We start from the raw sequence: 16,210 nt of genomic DNA on the forward strand, positions 1-16,210 counted from the left end.
ATCTGGCCTATTGTTCTTAATGCTATTTTTCGTCTGTGAAATAGCAGTAAGCAATCTGTGCTTTCAGACGTGCTTATTGACTCAGCACGGTCGGGGCTGGATCCTCAGCTGGTGTAAAGCAGCCCTGGCCCATCAGCTCACAGTGTCACCCATGACCCCCATTTAGTCTTTGCCCTGCTGGCAGCTGTGGCCCGGCGCTCTGGATCACAGGAGCTGTATGACCAAGGGCTGAGGCTGTGGCCAGGCAGGGGACCCCCTCCTGGTGCCGAGTGGCCCTAGCTCTGTTTGCAGGGGTGGCCCAGAGTGATGTCCCAGGACAGCTGGAGCCGGAGTGAAGCTGGGTTTGCTCTGCAGAGGGGACCTGGGTTTGTACTGGGTTTGTACTGGTTTGAAGGGCAAGGACTGCTGAGTTCAGGTGATTAACATAACAATCCTGGGGCTCTGCCTTCATCCTGCAGCTAAAGCCTGGTTTGCTCAATCCAATTTCCAGCCTCTGCCCTTTCTTTAGCAGGCTAATTACACTGTCAGGACAGTGGAAATTACCTTCTTAAAGCTGCAGTAGTCCTCATCAAAACACAGGAGATGGGGCACTGGTATCACTCAGAGACATAACGTGTTTAGGTACGATGGGCAAACGTACCGAAGTAGCAGAGCAGTTCCCCGCAGTATGTTGTGTTGTTTATCAGTAGTGATGTGCATTTGTAAAGATCTTTCTGAGTAAGGCCCACTGGCTAGTGGGGCCATGAAGGTGTGGGTTTGTGCAAATTTGAGGAACAGTAAGTGTGCAATATTACACCAATAGATGTGCAAAGTATTACCATCTTGCACAGAAACCTGTGAGGGCACTGGGCTGGAAAGCTTCTGCAGCGCTGGCTTCTCTCATTAGTCATCCTAGCCTCATTCTGTCTCTGTATGCGTAGTGCCTGGCTCTAGCGCAGCTCTGTCCTCCTCCTGCACAAACTTGGATGTGGCCTTTGTGCCCAGAGGAGCTGTGAATGCTCTGATGTCTGGTCCTACAGCAACTACAGCCCTGGCATGGGCCGGGAGAGGAGCCTGCCGAGGGGCTGCAACTTCAGAAGAAGCAGCATGGGAAAGCTGCGAGCTGCCTTGCTGCCAGGCAAGCTGCAGGAAACCCTTGGGCTAAGCACAGGATGGTGATGTGGCCGTTGTCAGAGCAAAGGGTGGGTGCTCCCAAAGTCCTTGCAAGGGCTTGTCCGCTGGAGCAGAAATTGGTGATTTCCGAAGAGGGCAGAGCATGTTCCTGTCCTAGCGTTCTGACCAGCTTTGTAAAGACCTGGGCTGTAGGTGGTCTTCATGTTACAATTCTTGAAACAGTCACAACTGCATAAATCTGCCACTTCCCAGAGGATAATAGAAAGTAAAAGCTTGTGCCTGACCGGTAGCTTGGCACAGGACATACCTGTTGTGGTCCTGTTGAAACTGACAGTGATTTAGGGCTGAATTTTGCTTAAGATTGTCTTCATTTGTGTGATGTTAGTACTTGCAAAGAAGGAGGCCATCTCCTGGTTACAGGAGGACCTGTGAGGTGAAGCCAATCTTAACTGGTGGAGCAGCTGTAGCTAAATTTCATCTGGAACCAAAAGGATGGTTTTGCTATCTCTCCTGCTTGGAAAGGAGGAAATATGGTGAGCATCTTGAGATTTAACGTAATGAAACAGGCCAGGAATAAAATTAACTGGATAGCTGATACAGATGTGTCAGTCACACTTTGCCCCAAAGCCACTGCTGATTGCCGAGATACCTGTTCCGTCAGGCATTGAGAAGAGGTAGCAAAACAATTTTCAATTCATGGCAGTCTTAAAGAGACCTGCTGCACACAGCAAATTTGATGCTGTGATAACTGACACTGTTTGTGACAGACAAATCTGTGGCTTGTGTAGTGAAGCAGTTCAGAAGTGCCTGCTGTCGCATACCAAAAGGCTGTGGAAACAGTACTTGCTAGCAAAAACGTTGCAGGAAGATCCCAACTACCAAAGGCATCTACAGAAAGCCATAGGAGATATTTGAGCATACTGAGAGATTTTTTTTATTTTTTTTTTAAATTAATTTTCTTTCCAAAGGCACAAATGGCATTTGGTCTGGAAGCTACAAAATAGAGGACTGTTGAGAAACAAGGTAGTATCAGGAAAACCAATACTCCAGCACTGAAGTATAAAGATAAACTGAAGATATCTGAAAGAGAAGGAAACAATTACAGGAAAGGCTGTTACTGAAAAACAGCTGGGAGGAGGGCAAACGCATCCAGGTCAACAAGTCTAGGATAAATACAGGGAACAGTCTTGGAGGCATGACCTTGCCCATCCTTACCATGACTGCCTTTTCCTACAATTTATTACTTGGGAGACAGTCAGAGGAGTTGCTCTGTCTCTAATGTTGAATGCACGGTTATAGGAAACAGTGCAATTGCTTAGTCCTCCGCAGAGTGATGTGGCTTTCCAGCACGTTTAGAATTATGCACAATAAGATGGACTCACAAATGTTGAATGGATGATGATGAAGAGCAGCTGGTTGCTTCCAGTGAGTCTGATACTATTTGAAATTATGTCCATGGATTAATTAAAATTTGTAAGATGGAAAATGAGATTGTATGTATGCTACCTGTAATGCAGCTGCGCTATGAGAAGAGGCAAACTGAGGCACACAAGAAACATTGCTTAGAAGGGGCAGGGGAATAAATCTCTAATATGATTTGTGGGGCTTTGTGTTTTCCTACATGAGCCTTCCAGGGGAGACTCCCTTGCTGGAGGAAAGCCCTGCTGCTCCTGTAACAGGGGCAGGGCTTACATGGGATGTCACTGGTCAAACAGTGACAACAGGGAGCTTGGCAGAGTCAGAGTGTAGACTTTGCAGTATTAAAAATCAAGGCAAGTAGCGTTAGCTCTTCTCCATGTGTGGTTAAATGCTTTCTGTGTAGCTGATGCCAGGCGCTGTCACAGCCCACTGCTCTCAAATGTGTTTGCCAGGTGGAGACCACGTCTGCTTTTGGTTGGAGTTAAGAACCAAATGAGACTTCAGGCTCTGTGTCACTTCTAAATGATACTTAGGTTTGTATTTCAGGAAGGGGGTTTGGAAAACTGGATCCTGTGAGACGTTTGATGGGTGAATTCACTGATTTATTTATTTTTTTTTTTTCTCGGTGCTCTGAAATAGATGAATAACCCACATGTATGTGAGAGCTACCCGTACCACAGTTGTGTCAGTGGAGGATCTTGTGTTTCCTTCAGATTTCACACCATAGTAAATGATCAGACAGTCTCTTAGAGAGGAGCCACCATGGGAATGCTGCTTTCAACATCCCACACGATCCTCAAACAGAAGTCAGAGACCTTTCGTTTGAGTCCATAGTAATCGGCTGCAGTGCCCCGGTTTTAGGGTAGATTAATGCTATGGTGTCTACAAGCAGAGATTGTGCAGTCTAATTTTGTAATGAAGAAATGTAAAACAGTAGGCAGTGCTTCCTGCAAATAATATCTGCTGTGTATGGCTTTATACAGGATAAACTGTCTGGCTTAAATATAGAAGCAGCATTCTTCTGTTGGGAACTCTAAAAGAAAATGTGTTCGAGTTGGTGTTTGCTGGCAGTGTTTGGTATGTCGTTCACTTACCTATCTAAATTTCAAATGTAATAAGTAAAACAATGTTAATTCATTCTTCTACGATGTATCGGGCTGAGGGAAATCATTGTACATTTGTGAGATGTGTGTCCCCCCATCACCGGGTAGCAGTTGTCTCTCAGGGTCTGGCTTGCAGGTACCCAGGGTCCCTTTTGTAAGCTGGGCAGCGTGCTGTACCTCCTACAACGCCAACTGTGAAATCTTCTTAGCTCCCGATTACTCCCTTTCTTTCACTCACAAGGACCTTGATTCAGCTATGTCTGCGGCAGGCTCTTGGTAACAGAACTTCTGTCTGAAACGTGCTGTGTCTGGCAAAACAAGCAGCAGCTCTTGCGAGGTCCTTCCAAGCAGGTTTCTCTCACTGCTGTCGTTCCCCATGCGCATGCTTCCCGTGCCCATCCCAGGATTTGCTTCCTTCCTTGTGGTGATCAACTGTTATTTTGGAGCACAGGCTCACAGAGCCAAGCTAGAGGATCTCCAAGGGAAGTTTTAAGTGTTCAATAAAAGAAGGAATGCAGGGAGAAAAGAAAGCCCTGACTCAAATGGCATCATTCTCTTTCCCTCGTCCCTTTGAGGTTCTCCTGCTTTCCCTGCCTGTGTGTGACCTCCCTCCTCTCCCAACCAGCCTCTTTCTTTTTTCAGTCTTCCTCCTGCCCCTCACCCTCCTTGTTCATTGATCTCCCTTTAGGCTTTATTAGTGACTCCCCCTCCCACCCTTTCTCTCCCTCAGTTTTTCTGATTCTCTAACATAAGCCAATTGAATGAGGCCAGATTCCTAAGCCGAAGCTGGGGGTGAGAGGGAAGAGGCGTTAAGATTTAATGATATTGCCTCTTTAAGGAATCCCTAATTCCTAACACCCATCTCCTCCCCCACCTGAGAACCAATTAAAACTCAATGAATTCAAGTGGAGGCTTTTGTGCATCACATGTGCTTGACTAACAAAGCCTTCTCCATGCTGGAATAAAAGCTTCTATTCAGCAGCCAGTTTGTTCTAATTCAAATCACTTCCACTCCAGCATCCTCTCCTTCCTTGCTGCTCCTGAGTTCCCAGGCTGGGCTGCTGCCGTCGCAGCCCTGCCCAGAGCTCCACGCTCCACCTTGCAGAGCCCTACCTCCCTGACAGCAGAGTGGAGGGCAGGAGATGACCTCCGTAGGGTTAACTGGGCAGTCCATGGTCATTGTGGCCCTGGCCCCAGGAGCCTGCTGGGCTGGGGGGTGAGCCTGCACCATGTCCTGCAGCACAGGAGCTCCAGCCTTGGGAGCTGTCTCTGAAGGGGCTCTGCTGTGCCCTTGGGAAAACAGTTTATCTGTGCAGAGTCCTTTGTGTGTAGACAGAAAATTACCTTGTCTATGGGCAGAGCTCAGCCTTCCTTGAAACCAGTGAAAACCCTCTCTTTTTCTCTTTGCTGTGGGGGTTACGCAGATGTGGTGACACCTGAAGTAGCAGGGGAGTCCAAAACACACAAAGTCTAAGCGAGTCCAAGTAGTTTGCACTTTCATCTGCTTCAGGGTATGAATTGTGCTACCTAGAAACCTGAGGGTAGCTTCTGTCCTCTGCTGTGCTTTGAAAATAATAGAAAAAGAGGCTTGAATAAGGTCATCTGGGGGATAGAATATATTTCATGCTATTCAACTTTCAAATTTAAAAACCTCACTTGAAAGCTTTGCAGCTGCAGATCTGGGTTTTGGATGATTTTATGTAGGGAGGCAATTCACTGTCCAGATGTTAGTCAGGTAACCTTCCAGGTGTAAAACAGGCTCTGCTCAGAGCTTCTGCCTGTCCTTTACCGATCAGTGTTACCTGGGCTGTTAGCAAGGCTGTGTGTATGACATTAACTGGGTTATCTTTTCTCTGTTCCTGCAGCCTCCTATTTGTAGAGACGCTTTTTGATTTTTCTTTTTTTTTTTTTTTTAATTCCCCTTCTCCTCTTGTGCGAAATCTCTGGTAGAAGCAGGTTGAGTGCTTTGCTCTGATGGCAATGAGGTTTTTATTCCCTCTGATCTCTCCTGGGAGCAAGCTCCAGCAATGCGGGCCACCTGCCAAGGAAGCTATCTGCTCTGCTCCAGAGCCTTGTTCTGGTACATGGCAGTTGAGTTGCTCCTGAAACACGTGGCTTTCTCAGGGAGTCACGAAGGAGGTAGCCAGCTCTTGGGTAGCTGGGACCTGTCCCACAAAGAGCTCTGGCAATTAAGATGAGCTCTTGGAAGCTGGTTTGATACTTGCAGAGGCGCCAATGATGAGTGGAGCGATTTGGGTTTATATGTAGTTAGGAACCTGTGGTGTCTGACAACAGGGGTATTCCATTTTGAACTCATCCGAAAGTCTCTAGGGCTGGTAATTTTTTCTACTACACTGCCTTGCAGCTGTCAAGCATGGCAGCGAACAAGTGTTAACGCACATCGGGGTGTGTTGCAGTCTTCTAGTCAACTTTTACGAAAGAAAGATTTGAACATCCCTTAGCAGTCCTGTTTCTTGCTATAGCTGTGGTCTCTTGCATCTGATCACCAGTGCCAGCTATGGCCAGCATCTAGAGCTGAATACGTTTTACTGTTCCCCGGGAGTGTGTTTGAGTCTGTACTTGCCAGTCTCATTTGTGTGTTCGTAGATTTAGACACGGAAGCCTCCTTTGCGGTCAAAAGACTTTTGCTGTTTAGTAAATTGGCATGATTTTTTCACCCAGCTTTTTTTCCTGTAGGTAGAAGTTGGCCTGTTGTAGTGATGTGCAGAGTTAAAAAAAGTTTGTGCTCTGGATGGGTTTCTCCTTAGCAAGCCCAGTCCTACATCTACATAAACGCAAAAGAGCAGGGACTATGAAAATATGTGAAATGCACTGGGCTTTCAGACTAACCCACAAATTGTAAAGAATGGTTCTTTAAGTGTCAAGTTAATTTCAGGTAATGCTATGTGGTATTGTGACAGTATAATCTCTGTCCATGAATATGGTGAGGGGGAAGAAGATCGGATCAAAACCTGTTGGTTTGAAAAAATACTTCATTCCTTGTGAGTTACAGGATGCTGATTATTCAGAGAAAGTTAAAAAGTATTTCCTTTTACAGCTTTTGGGTTTTTTTCTGCAGCATGTTCTCTCTGAAGATCTCAAAGATTTATTTTATTTTTTTTTTTTTTTAGGTAGGGAAGAAAACCCTAAGTTTTCAAGTAGAAAACCAGAGTTTTCTTGGCTCAAATCACCCAACCAATCTGTGAGGAGAGGTAGGAGCAGCACTGACAACTCATGAGCTTTACTAAAAAGCTCAGTCCTCTTTCTTGAGCCTCCCATGAAATGCAGCAAACTGTATTATAAACTCTCTTAAGGTGAGGGGCTGACAGTGCCATTGTGCTTGTTCGGGGACTGGCATGGCTTAGTTGGTTCCTAGGGTTTTGTTGGGGGTTTTTTGGGTTTGTTTGGGTTTTTTTTTGTAATAAACATGCTTAATTGAAGGGAACAGAAGATCGGAGCTCATGTGGTTCTGTGGCTCGGTGGGCAGAACAGCCCGTTCCTTCGTGGCACAGCTGAGCTCTCCTTGTGTCGAACACTGACCTTTGTCTCTGGGGCTCTGCACTTTGTTCCTGTTTCTTGTTAGTGAAATGAGTTTGATGGTCTCAGACTTGCTAGTAAATGGTTTCTACTTCAAAACAAAGTGCAGTTAGTTTGGCAGGAGAGTCCCAGGTTTGACCTAAAACTAAATTACAGCTGACCCTGAGACAGTGAGGCCCCTCCAGGTCAGGGACAAGGGCATTGTCAGGACACTGGGAGTTTGCACTGTAATTAGCAGCAAAGGTATCAAATACCTTTGTTTCCAGCATTCCTGTGCTTAAAGCAACACAAGCATAAAATCCCAAAATTTCTCCTATTGCATCTTCACTAGAAAAAAACCGCGAAAGGGAAGTAAGGCTGAATAAATTTTCATTGATTTGCTTTTTCTCTATTCTGCAGTAAATCCCTCCCCATCTTACACTGTCTCCCACAATCCCTTGTTCCCCAAGCATCTGGGAATGAATTTACCAGGCACTGCATCGCTTTCAAGGCTCGAGAAGGACCAACGAACTTGAGCACATTTTGTCTGACTAGCAGGAGTGTGTAAGAGGAGCTTTCCTACTTCAAAAACTTGCTTGGCTCCAGAGCTGCTCTCCCAGCAAATGTCTCTTCTATCCCCAGGTTTCTTAAGGCACCAAAGAGGCTCTTTTAGGTTCACTTTCCAAAATTTTATTTGTTTTAAATATATTTTGTCACAGGAACATGATAACTTTTTGAGATTGGAAGACGCTTGTAGCTTTTCTGCTGGTGTCTAGCAGAGTGCCAGTGAATAGAGGTCAGGGTGCTGTTGAGGCTAAAAACATAAAGAAGGTATAGATTATCTGAGCATTATGCTTTCAACCTAGTCACCTACACCACTGTGAATAAAGAAACACAGATCCTGGCGCACATCTTGAGATACCACATGCTTGTTTTGCAGAAAACACTGCATGCCCAGGCCTTGTTTGGGAAGGGGAACACTTACTGCATCTCCAGCTTTTTGACTCGAACGCTCAAAATCGATGGGGAGTTTTGGAAGATTCCTCACTGTTTCCATCTGTCACAAGCGGGCAGTTTCCAAACCCCAAGGGTGTCTGTGAAGCAGCAAACTTGGTGATCCCCAGAGGGAAAATGCTGGAGCAGGGCAGGACATACTGCACAGGGCTTCCAAAAACACCCGTATAATCAGATTACAAGCCCAGTGAGTCAGGGTGTCACAAGCCTGAGTATGATCCCACTATTTCCAGTGTAACTCATTAGATTCCTCTCTTCTTGTTTCTCCAGAGCTGCACTGGTCATTTCTGTGAACAGGAGAGGAGAATCTGCTCACTGATCGATCGGGAATGTGGCAGGTAGATCGAACTAAAATCGTAAAAACGTCTAGATTAAATTTGTGTAGGAAGCTTAAGTATTTTTTGTTTTGTTTTTTAATGCTACTATTCCCCATTTTGATACATGTATCCAACAGAAACTTTGAATTGTAGATGTTACTGTTTCATTCCTACTTTTAGGAAAAAGGATGCTTCCAGTATATATTGTGTGCCTCCACTGTGAGAGAGGTTTCCTTCTGCTCCTCTGCATTGCCCTGCTTTTGACAGAGTATCTCCATGTTGCTTGCATCCCAGCTTTGCACTGAATAATGTCTTGGACAGCTACTTTGGAGGGAGCTAATCCTTAGCTGTTGTGGTGGCTTGGCCACTGGCCAGCTGGGAGCTCTGAGGAATAGTTTGTGAATCACTTTTTGACATACCTATCCAGCTGAAAGAAAACAAAAATTAATATTTTTTAATGATGTATATAAAGACTGTTTTGTTGTGGTTTTTTTGTCTTTTTTCCTAGACACAAACCATTTTAAAAAAAAAGAAGAAAAAAAGGGGGGGGGGGGGGGGGAGGGTGTGTGTGTAGAAAATGGCATAAGGACCCTAGTGTAGCAAAATCAGCCTTGAGGGAAATCCAGAGCAGGCAAAGGCGTGAAAAGATAAATGCTTAAAGGCTGTGAAAAGTGAGCAAAAGATGGGCAAGAATGGACAAGTAGCAGCAGGAGCAAAGTATTTCCCACTAGACTGAGCAGTGCAGAATCAGCTTGTCTTCGGTTAGAGGCCAGCTCACTGGGTCTGTGGGCAGGGGGAATAACTGTGTCTTGGGACCAAAGAACAGATTTTGAGCCTTTTCCAGTTCTAAACCCAAGACATTTAAAAGCTGATGTGGGTTGCTGCAACTGGAGTATTTAGTAACAGCCATCTAGTTTCACGTTCCCTAGCCTGGAAGGATCGGGAACCTGTAAGCCTGAGTGAAGATACTGTGCCCTGGGGTGGGGGAAACCCTCCCTCTCTGGAGATACCACTCCTGGCCCCAGAGCATCTGTTCCGGGTGGGGTGCGCTGCTGTAGAAAACCAGGAGTTGTTTAAGTACAACACCCACCGGGCAAGTTTGTGCCTTGCCACAGGTTATTCTTCTACAGCAAACAGAAGAATGACCGGGGATGACTACAGCGCACCTGGACCCTCGCAGCCTCTCTGGCCTCCCTTCCGCGTTCAGCGGGGAGGAGGCGCAGGCAGGTGTTACGTGTACGAAGCAGCTAAGCTGCTCCTGCAGTCTGAGGATGGGAGCTTTGCCTGGGAAGACACTGGTGTCCGTCTTGATTAAGATGTGATGCCTGATGTAAGTCATGTGACAAGTACAAACAAAATACCTTGGCAAAACCTTGAGGAACCAGGACAGGCTGAGCTGCTTAAGGAGATTTACAGCGTGTATTTCTGTCCTGTACACTTGCCTTGGTCTGAACCTTTCCCTTCTCAGGAGCTCTAGCATGCACCCTGGATTTTAAAGATGCTCTTCTCTGTTCATTTCTTAAAATAATCTGTAAACCTTCTCAATTTTGTGCTGTTAGGTTTAACAGTGTAGTCCCAATTACTTTACGCCACCATAGTACCAGAGTGCTATAAAGTTGTCTTCTGAGAAGTGCTGTTGGGATTTGTGGAGCAAAGGTCCCATCAGCTTAGATTAGAAAATAAGTCTTGAAGAAATGGGAGAGTTAAAAGCCAGCGTGAGTGTTATAGCAGAGGTAGGAAATCGATTGTGTCCTGAAAGAGAGGGGATGAAGAAACAGCTTCTGCTTGCTCAGCTCCTGTTCGTGTGTTGAGCCAAAAGTTCTCTGTTTGCTCCTGTAAGTGCATCTTCCTTCTGGTGCTGCTCTGGGACAGTGCCAGTACCCAGATTTTCTGCCTCCTGCAAGCATCCCAGCGGAGGATCCAGTGCTCCTTCCCCTGAGCCCTGTTCTCCCCTTGCTCCCCTGTTCCCTTGGACTCAGCTGTCTTTAAGGTGCATTTTAGAGGTCCTTGACATGGTGCTGACTTCAGCCCCGGATTAATAATTCACACATGCGTCAGACCTGCAGAGGATGTGCAGATCAACCGATAGTGCAGCATCACTGGTCCCTGCCCGAGAAGCTGGTTACTGGGGGCTCAGCAGACTGGGCTGCAAGGCGCCCAGCAGTGTCACTGCAGGGAGACACTGGAAAAGCTGTGTCTGCTGTGATGGTGTTTGGGGGGGGTTTGTTATTTTTTCGGTTTTCCTTTTTTCCCTACTGGGACACAGGATTTTACTTTTAATACAGAACTTAATTCTTTAAAAAAATGTTAATACAGAAACCTATTTTGCCTAAGGTACCTGGCAGCTACTGCACCGGCTGATGCTCTCAAACCGGACCCAGACCTTTTTCTGTTACCCCCATTCACCCAGCTCAGTCCCAGACCTTTTCTCCAGTCCTGGAAGTGTTTGGCGCAGCCTGGCCCCATGCACTGTTCCTTCCCCTGACATGTGCCTGTGGACCACAGCCTTTAAATTTCTCTGTGTTATTCCTCTCTTCTCTAGCCTCCACCTATGCATTGGAATGCACCCGGAACTCCTCCTTCCGTTAGACAAGCCCTCGCTTTTGCCTCCTTTACTCCAAACCCTTTCTGTTCCTTCACCTCATGGGATGGAGAAACCGTAGAACAACTGAAGACTGAAAGTGGTGCCAAGAGCTCACCTCTGTAGCAGACAAGGACAAAATAGAACCTGATCACCAAACTGACATTTGCTTCATTTGTTCTTAAAAATCTTTATGGATGGGGATTCCTTGGCCTTCCTGGCAGACCTCTCCCATCTTTAGCCATCTTCACAGTTGCTGAGTTTCTCCTAACATCATCTGTGCCAACTGAGCCAGTTGCCTTATCCTCAATGAGCGTGAGGAACAGTTTAATCAATATCTCCTTTAAAACAGTCTAGCACATCTGGTGGATTTCTGTGGCATCCATCCTCATCTCCCGCCTCTAACAGTGGGGAAATGTGTCCCTCTACGGCCCCATGGGAAGCTCTGAGCTTCCAGGTGAGGAGAGGAAAAGCAGGAGGCAACACTCTGCTTCCAAGCTGGGAAAGAGCCTCTTAACGGTGGGTGCTCTGGGAAAGGTCCCCTGTACACAGGTTGCTGGAGTGAGGGCTGGGGAGAGGTTATGCAGGAGCAAGGATGGAGCAGAAAGCAGTGACTGATGGAGCTCTGTGACAAGTGGCAACCAAGAGGTTAGGGGGAAGGTGGAGCTCAGGGCACCTTTGAGGCAAGAGGTCTCATTTTTCAAATCTGTTGTTGCTTTCTGTCGCTTTATACACAATCTTTGGAGTGTTGTGTTAAGGAAAAAAAAATAATGGAAAGTGAAAATGTTTTCAGCTCCTCTCTGGAGAGGGGGACCCTTTGCAGGCTGCTGCAGAGAAGTGGCATGTGCACAGGGGCCAGGCTGGTGCGGTGCTGGGCGCTCTCGCTGTGTGGAGCAGCTCCAGTGTTAGAGCTGAGCAGTCAGTGTTTTCTCCCTCGCTTGCTGGGCTGATTTAGATAGGATCATGGAGACTAGACACCACGTAGTAGTTTTTAGAGCTTGTAGGGAGGCAGAACGGCAGGAAGGGCTCTCTGATTTTTCCCTTAGCCATCATTTCCCGGACAGCGAGTGGAAGCCTGCAATCTCTTACTGTCCTTCAGAGACCTCTCCTTTTTTGCTCTTTTATGCTGAATCTCTATTCACTATGCTACAAGTTCTCTCAATGTTTTACTTTTATTTTCCATTCTGTGCAAACCTCTTTCCCTTTTCCACCCACCCCAAGGCTCCAATCCCTCTTGCTGTTTTGTAGCAATTGGGGTGGTCTCCTCTCCCCTCCCTCACTTCTTTCTTCCAGTTACCCCGTTGTCTTTATTTACTCTTCATATTCCCCCTTCTCCTGTCCTTTATGCACCCACACCTATATTTCTCTTTTCTTTTCCTCTCTTGCATGCAGCCCTGTTCCTATCCTCTATTCTTTCCCACCCTGTTCTCGATGCTGTGCACCATGTAGCCTGTTTTCCCATCACGAACTTTGCTCTGTGAGGTTTCTTACATGAAGCAAAGAAATCCCTGGTGCCTTTGCAGCCATTCCTCTCTCCCTGTTGCTGACTGTACCCCCTGCCTCCCCACCTGAGCAGGGTCTAAATTATTAAGTTTCTCTAAATAGCTCTTCTCCCCTGACATGCCTGACTCTTGCCCCAAGCCAGCTCCCACCAGGCAGGTGGTGGCTGGGCAGCGGGTTCCCTTTGAGACAGACACCCCTGACTGCCCCGTGCACGGGCTCGCAGGGAGTTGTGCCATCAGCCTTCCCAGAGGGTCAGCATCCCCTCCAAAGCAGGCGTGAGTGCTGAGCAGAAGCTGCTGCCAGAGACTGGCATTGCCCCCAGGCTGCCTGTGGAGCTGCAGTTAATATCTTCCAGGTTTGCATGTTCAGCATTGTAACACAAATATTACAAAAATTATTTGAATTCCAGTTCAAGTTTGTTTATCAGCTGTCCAAACTAAGTGAAAAGCAAAACTTCTCTTAGTACCTGACTGCTAAAAGCTCCTGGCGAGAGACAGGTCTCCAAGACACAATCTCTCCTTAAGCCTTATATGATGAGGGAGGAAAAGAGGCGGCTGCTGCCCTGCCCCTCCCCTAACCTCTACTTTTTGGAACCTCCCTCTCGCCATGAATAACTCCAGTGTCTGCCACTGGTGCTGGGCAGAGCTTTGCCAATCATCCTCCTCAGCAGGAAGTGGACATGATTTTGATAGTGTCACTCTACCACACACGAGATGCTGAATAGCAGCAAGAAAACTGAGCAGTTTTGTTAATCTCACTGGTGTTTGGCAACCTCTCAGCAGCAGCCACAGAGGCACTACAGCTGTCTGTCTGCAGCCCCTGGAATACAATGCTGCATTATTTTATATTCGGCAGATCATCTTTCCAATCATAAGGTCTGGAATGTTTTATATATTTACTTCTCCATAAGGAAAGCTTCCTACTGTCACTAATCAACATATTTTTCAAGACCTGCTGTCTTATGCATTACAGAGATAAATGGATTGGTATTTACAAAGCACTTTGGGGTCCTAAGGTGGAACTACAAAATATTGTGTGTATGTTTTGGAAAGGGCCTTGGAATAAGTTACATGGTACGGTGTCATTCTCAGTGATGCAAGTCCAACCACATCCTCCATCCCAATCCTCCTGAAGGCTCACTTTTTTCCCCCTCTGATGTTTGCAGATGTTAACTTGCATTGATCCTGTTCTCCTTTCTCCAATGCTCTTTTGGGTGGAGAAAAAGAGAATAAAATAATAAGCATAATGAAAAAAAACTCCAAACCTAACAACAAAGCATTTTAACACTGTGTCCCTCACAGTGCTCTGCTTTGTCTTATAAGTAACACACACTTAAAATTACAGCAACACACTAGAGGTAAACCAAGAGATGTCATCCCTTAGCGTGTCCAACACTGAGCTTGTTTCTTTTTTTCTTGTGGTTTTGATTAGCATTAGCACTATGCCTACAGTGGGCAGTTATGGAGCATAAAACCTGTGCCAGGTGACTTGAAAAGTCCCCCCTTTGGAGTATTTGCCACCCAAATCAGAGGGAGCAGGTGCGAGCGGGCAGCACTGCAGCAGTGAGTTTGGGCAGCATGGCAGGCAGCACCGGTGGCTTTCTGACAGCCCAGCCCTCGTCCAGGTATCTCAGGACACGCCAGAGGAGAGGGCCGGGATGCTGCCTCAGCACCACCGCTTCCGCTGGCCACGCAGCCCTTCCCTGCCTGCTGCAGTACCACCTCTGCACGTTGTTATTTATATTTCCCTCCTGCACCGGCCCAGCTGCCTCTTGGGGCACCTCCACCCAAAGTGGTGACTTCAGTCCTGTGGAATGATGAGTGGGTTATTCTGGAGAAGCAGCTCAGCCTGGAATGGTGGCAGTGGGAGCTCGGGCTGCTCTGCAGCCGCAGCTGGGATGCTGCATAGCTCAGTTCCCAGGGGTGGCTACTGCATCTCTGGTGTTGTGTCGCCGTGCCCAGGTACAGAGCCAGGAGACAGGGCAGTGTCACTGACCCAGCTCAGGAAACTGAGTGGGTGAATGGTGGTTTGGCAGAGCTAACAGGCAGAGGATGAATTTAACTCAGAGTTGCAGCCGCAGGCCCCAGGATGAGGCCATGGCATCAAAGGTACTGTTGCAAAGTATTGCTAGAACAAAGGTGTCCTGGTTCCTCTCCAGGAGAGACCAGGCATATCAGCACACAGAAAAGCAGCCACAGGAGAAAGGGAAGAAGGGTCCAGTGAGGATGGCATGGACCTGAGCTGTCAGTGCTTGGCTCTAGGCAGTAAGAGGGTACGGGGGAGACTGGCACTGGAAAAAGCAGAGCTAGAGAAGCACATGGGGAGCGTTGGGCAGCACATGCCTGGGACCCCGCTGTACCCTCTTGCAACGAGGGGGCATGGCAGCTGGCACCAGAGGTTTGGTGCATGACTCCGTTCCAATACGCCACAGATGAAGACAAATCCCTGGTCCCAGGGCAACACAGAGCGCGCTCGGGAGAGGCTGCAGCTTTCCCCTGCCTCCAGCTTTACAGGCGTTTTGTGTGTTCGTCGCCGAGCTCCTCCAGCTGCCCAGGCCGGGCTGCCCCAGAGCAGAGTGCACGGACCTGCGCTGGGAGCCACCCGCGTGTGGATGAACTCGTGTGGCAGCGGAGGGAGGCTGGAGCCTGGCACGGCTCAGTCTGTCAGCCTGAGCGAGCCAGAACCCGCGCGGGGGCTTGGGGGCCAGCCCGGCCCCCCGCGTACCCGGGGCCGCTGGGGCTCCGGCCCGGCGGCGGCTTTACCGCGGCCCGCCGGCCCGGGTCTCCCGTGCGGGGCGGCCCTCACCAGGTCCCGGCGGGTTGCGGCGGGGGGGGCGGCGGGCGCCGGGGCTCCCCGCTGCCCGGGCTGGGGGGCACGGGGCCGAGGCGGGCAGCCCCGGTCCTGCCCTGGAAGCGCCCTTTGGAGGGGAGGGCGGCGGCGGGGGCCAGTCCCGAGCCGGCGTTAACCCGCCCGGTGCCGGCGAAGCACCGGGGGGCCTCCGGGGTCCGCCGCGGCGAGCTCGAGCGCGGCGGGCCGGGCCCGGCTCCGCCGCTCTTTGTCCGCCGCCCCGGGGCAGGTGCGGGCGGCGCGGCCGGGGACAAAGCGGCCGCGGGGCTGCCGGGCCGCTCCCGCCGTGCCCGGGGCCGGGCGCGCTCCCCTGGCGCGGTGCGGGCGCGGCTCCCGGCGCTCGGCCCCGGCGCTGCCGGCGGGTTTTATGCGCAGGGCGGCCGGCGGGCCGGCGGGGGTGGGAGGAGCCGGGCAGGTTGTGCCCGCCGGGCCCTCCTCCCTCTCTCCCTCCCCGCCCGGCGGAGAGGGGTCGGGGGAGGGGGCAGCATGGCCTGTCCGTCCGGCCCCTTTTCCAGCGCTCATCTGCCCCGGGAGTGCGGCGCCGCTCCTCGCAGGGAGAAGAGGTCCGAATGGAGACAGACGGCAGCCAGCCCGGCCTCGCCTCCCCGGACTCCCCGCACGACCCCTGGTACCCGCCACGGCAGCCGGCGGCGGCCGCCCCCCGCCCCCCCCCCCCCCCCCCCCCGCTCCCCCCCGGCCGCTGCCGCTCCCCCCCCCCCCCCCCCCCCCCCCCCCCGGCCCCGGCCGCCCGGCCCGGGCAAGCGCGGCGGCGGCGGCGGCGGTGCCGTTGCCAACAT

General features: G+C 49.6%; 1 protein-coding gene and 1 long non-coding RNA gene across 5 annotated transcripts in view; both read left to right on the top strand.

Annotated features, from left to right (window-relative positions):
- The window catches only part of LOC114011019 (uncharacterized), a 46,043-nt gene extending 30,645 nt beyond the window's left edge, over window positions 1-15,398 (top strand). Inside the window, exons 6-7 of the long non-coding RNA XR_008745813.1 lie at window positions 8,438-8,503; window positions 11,025-15,398. This is a non-coding gene — a long non-coding RNA (uncharacterized LOC114011019). The remainder of the gene's footprint in view (window positions 1-8,437; window positions 8,504-11,024) is intronic.
- Window positions 15,399-15,509: 111 nt separating this feature from the next.
- Window positions 15,510-16,210, top strand: part of MSI1 (musashi RNA binding protein 1) — a 31,576-nt gene continuing 30,875 nt past the window's right edge. For 2 of the 4 annotated variants that reach the window (XM_055796089.1, XM_055796090.1), the window contains exon 1: window positions 15,865-16,041. In XM_055796089.1, the coding sequence (XP_055652064.1) occupies window positions 15,983-16,041 (59 nt within the window). In that variant the 5' untranslated portion in view covers window positions 15,865-15,982. Of the gene's footprint in view, window positions 16,042-16,210 lie in introns of all 4 variants that reach the window. The other 2 variants (XM_055796088.1, XM_055796086.1) reach the window with 2 other exon arrangements.

The sequence above is a fragment of the Falco peregrinus genome, chromosome 2 (genome assembly GCF_023634155.1).
Source record: "Falco peregrinus isolate bFalPer1 chromosome 2, bFalPer1.pri, whole genome shotgun sequence".
NCBI classification, from domain to species: Eukaryota; Metazoa; Chordata; class Aves; order Falconiformes; family Falconidae; genus Falco; species Falco peregrinus.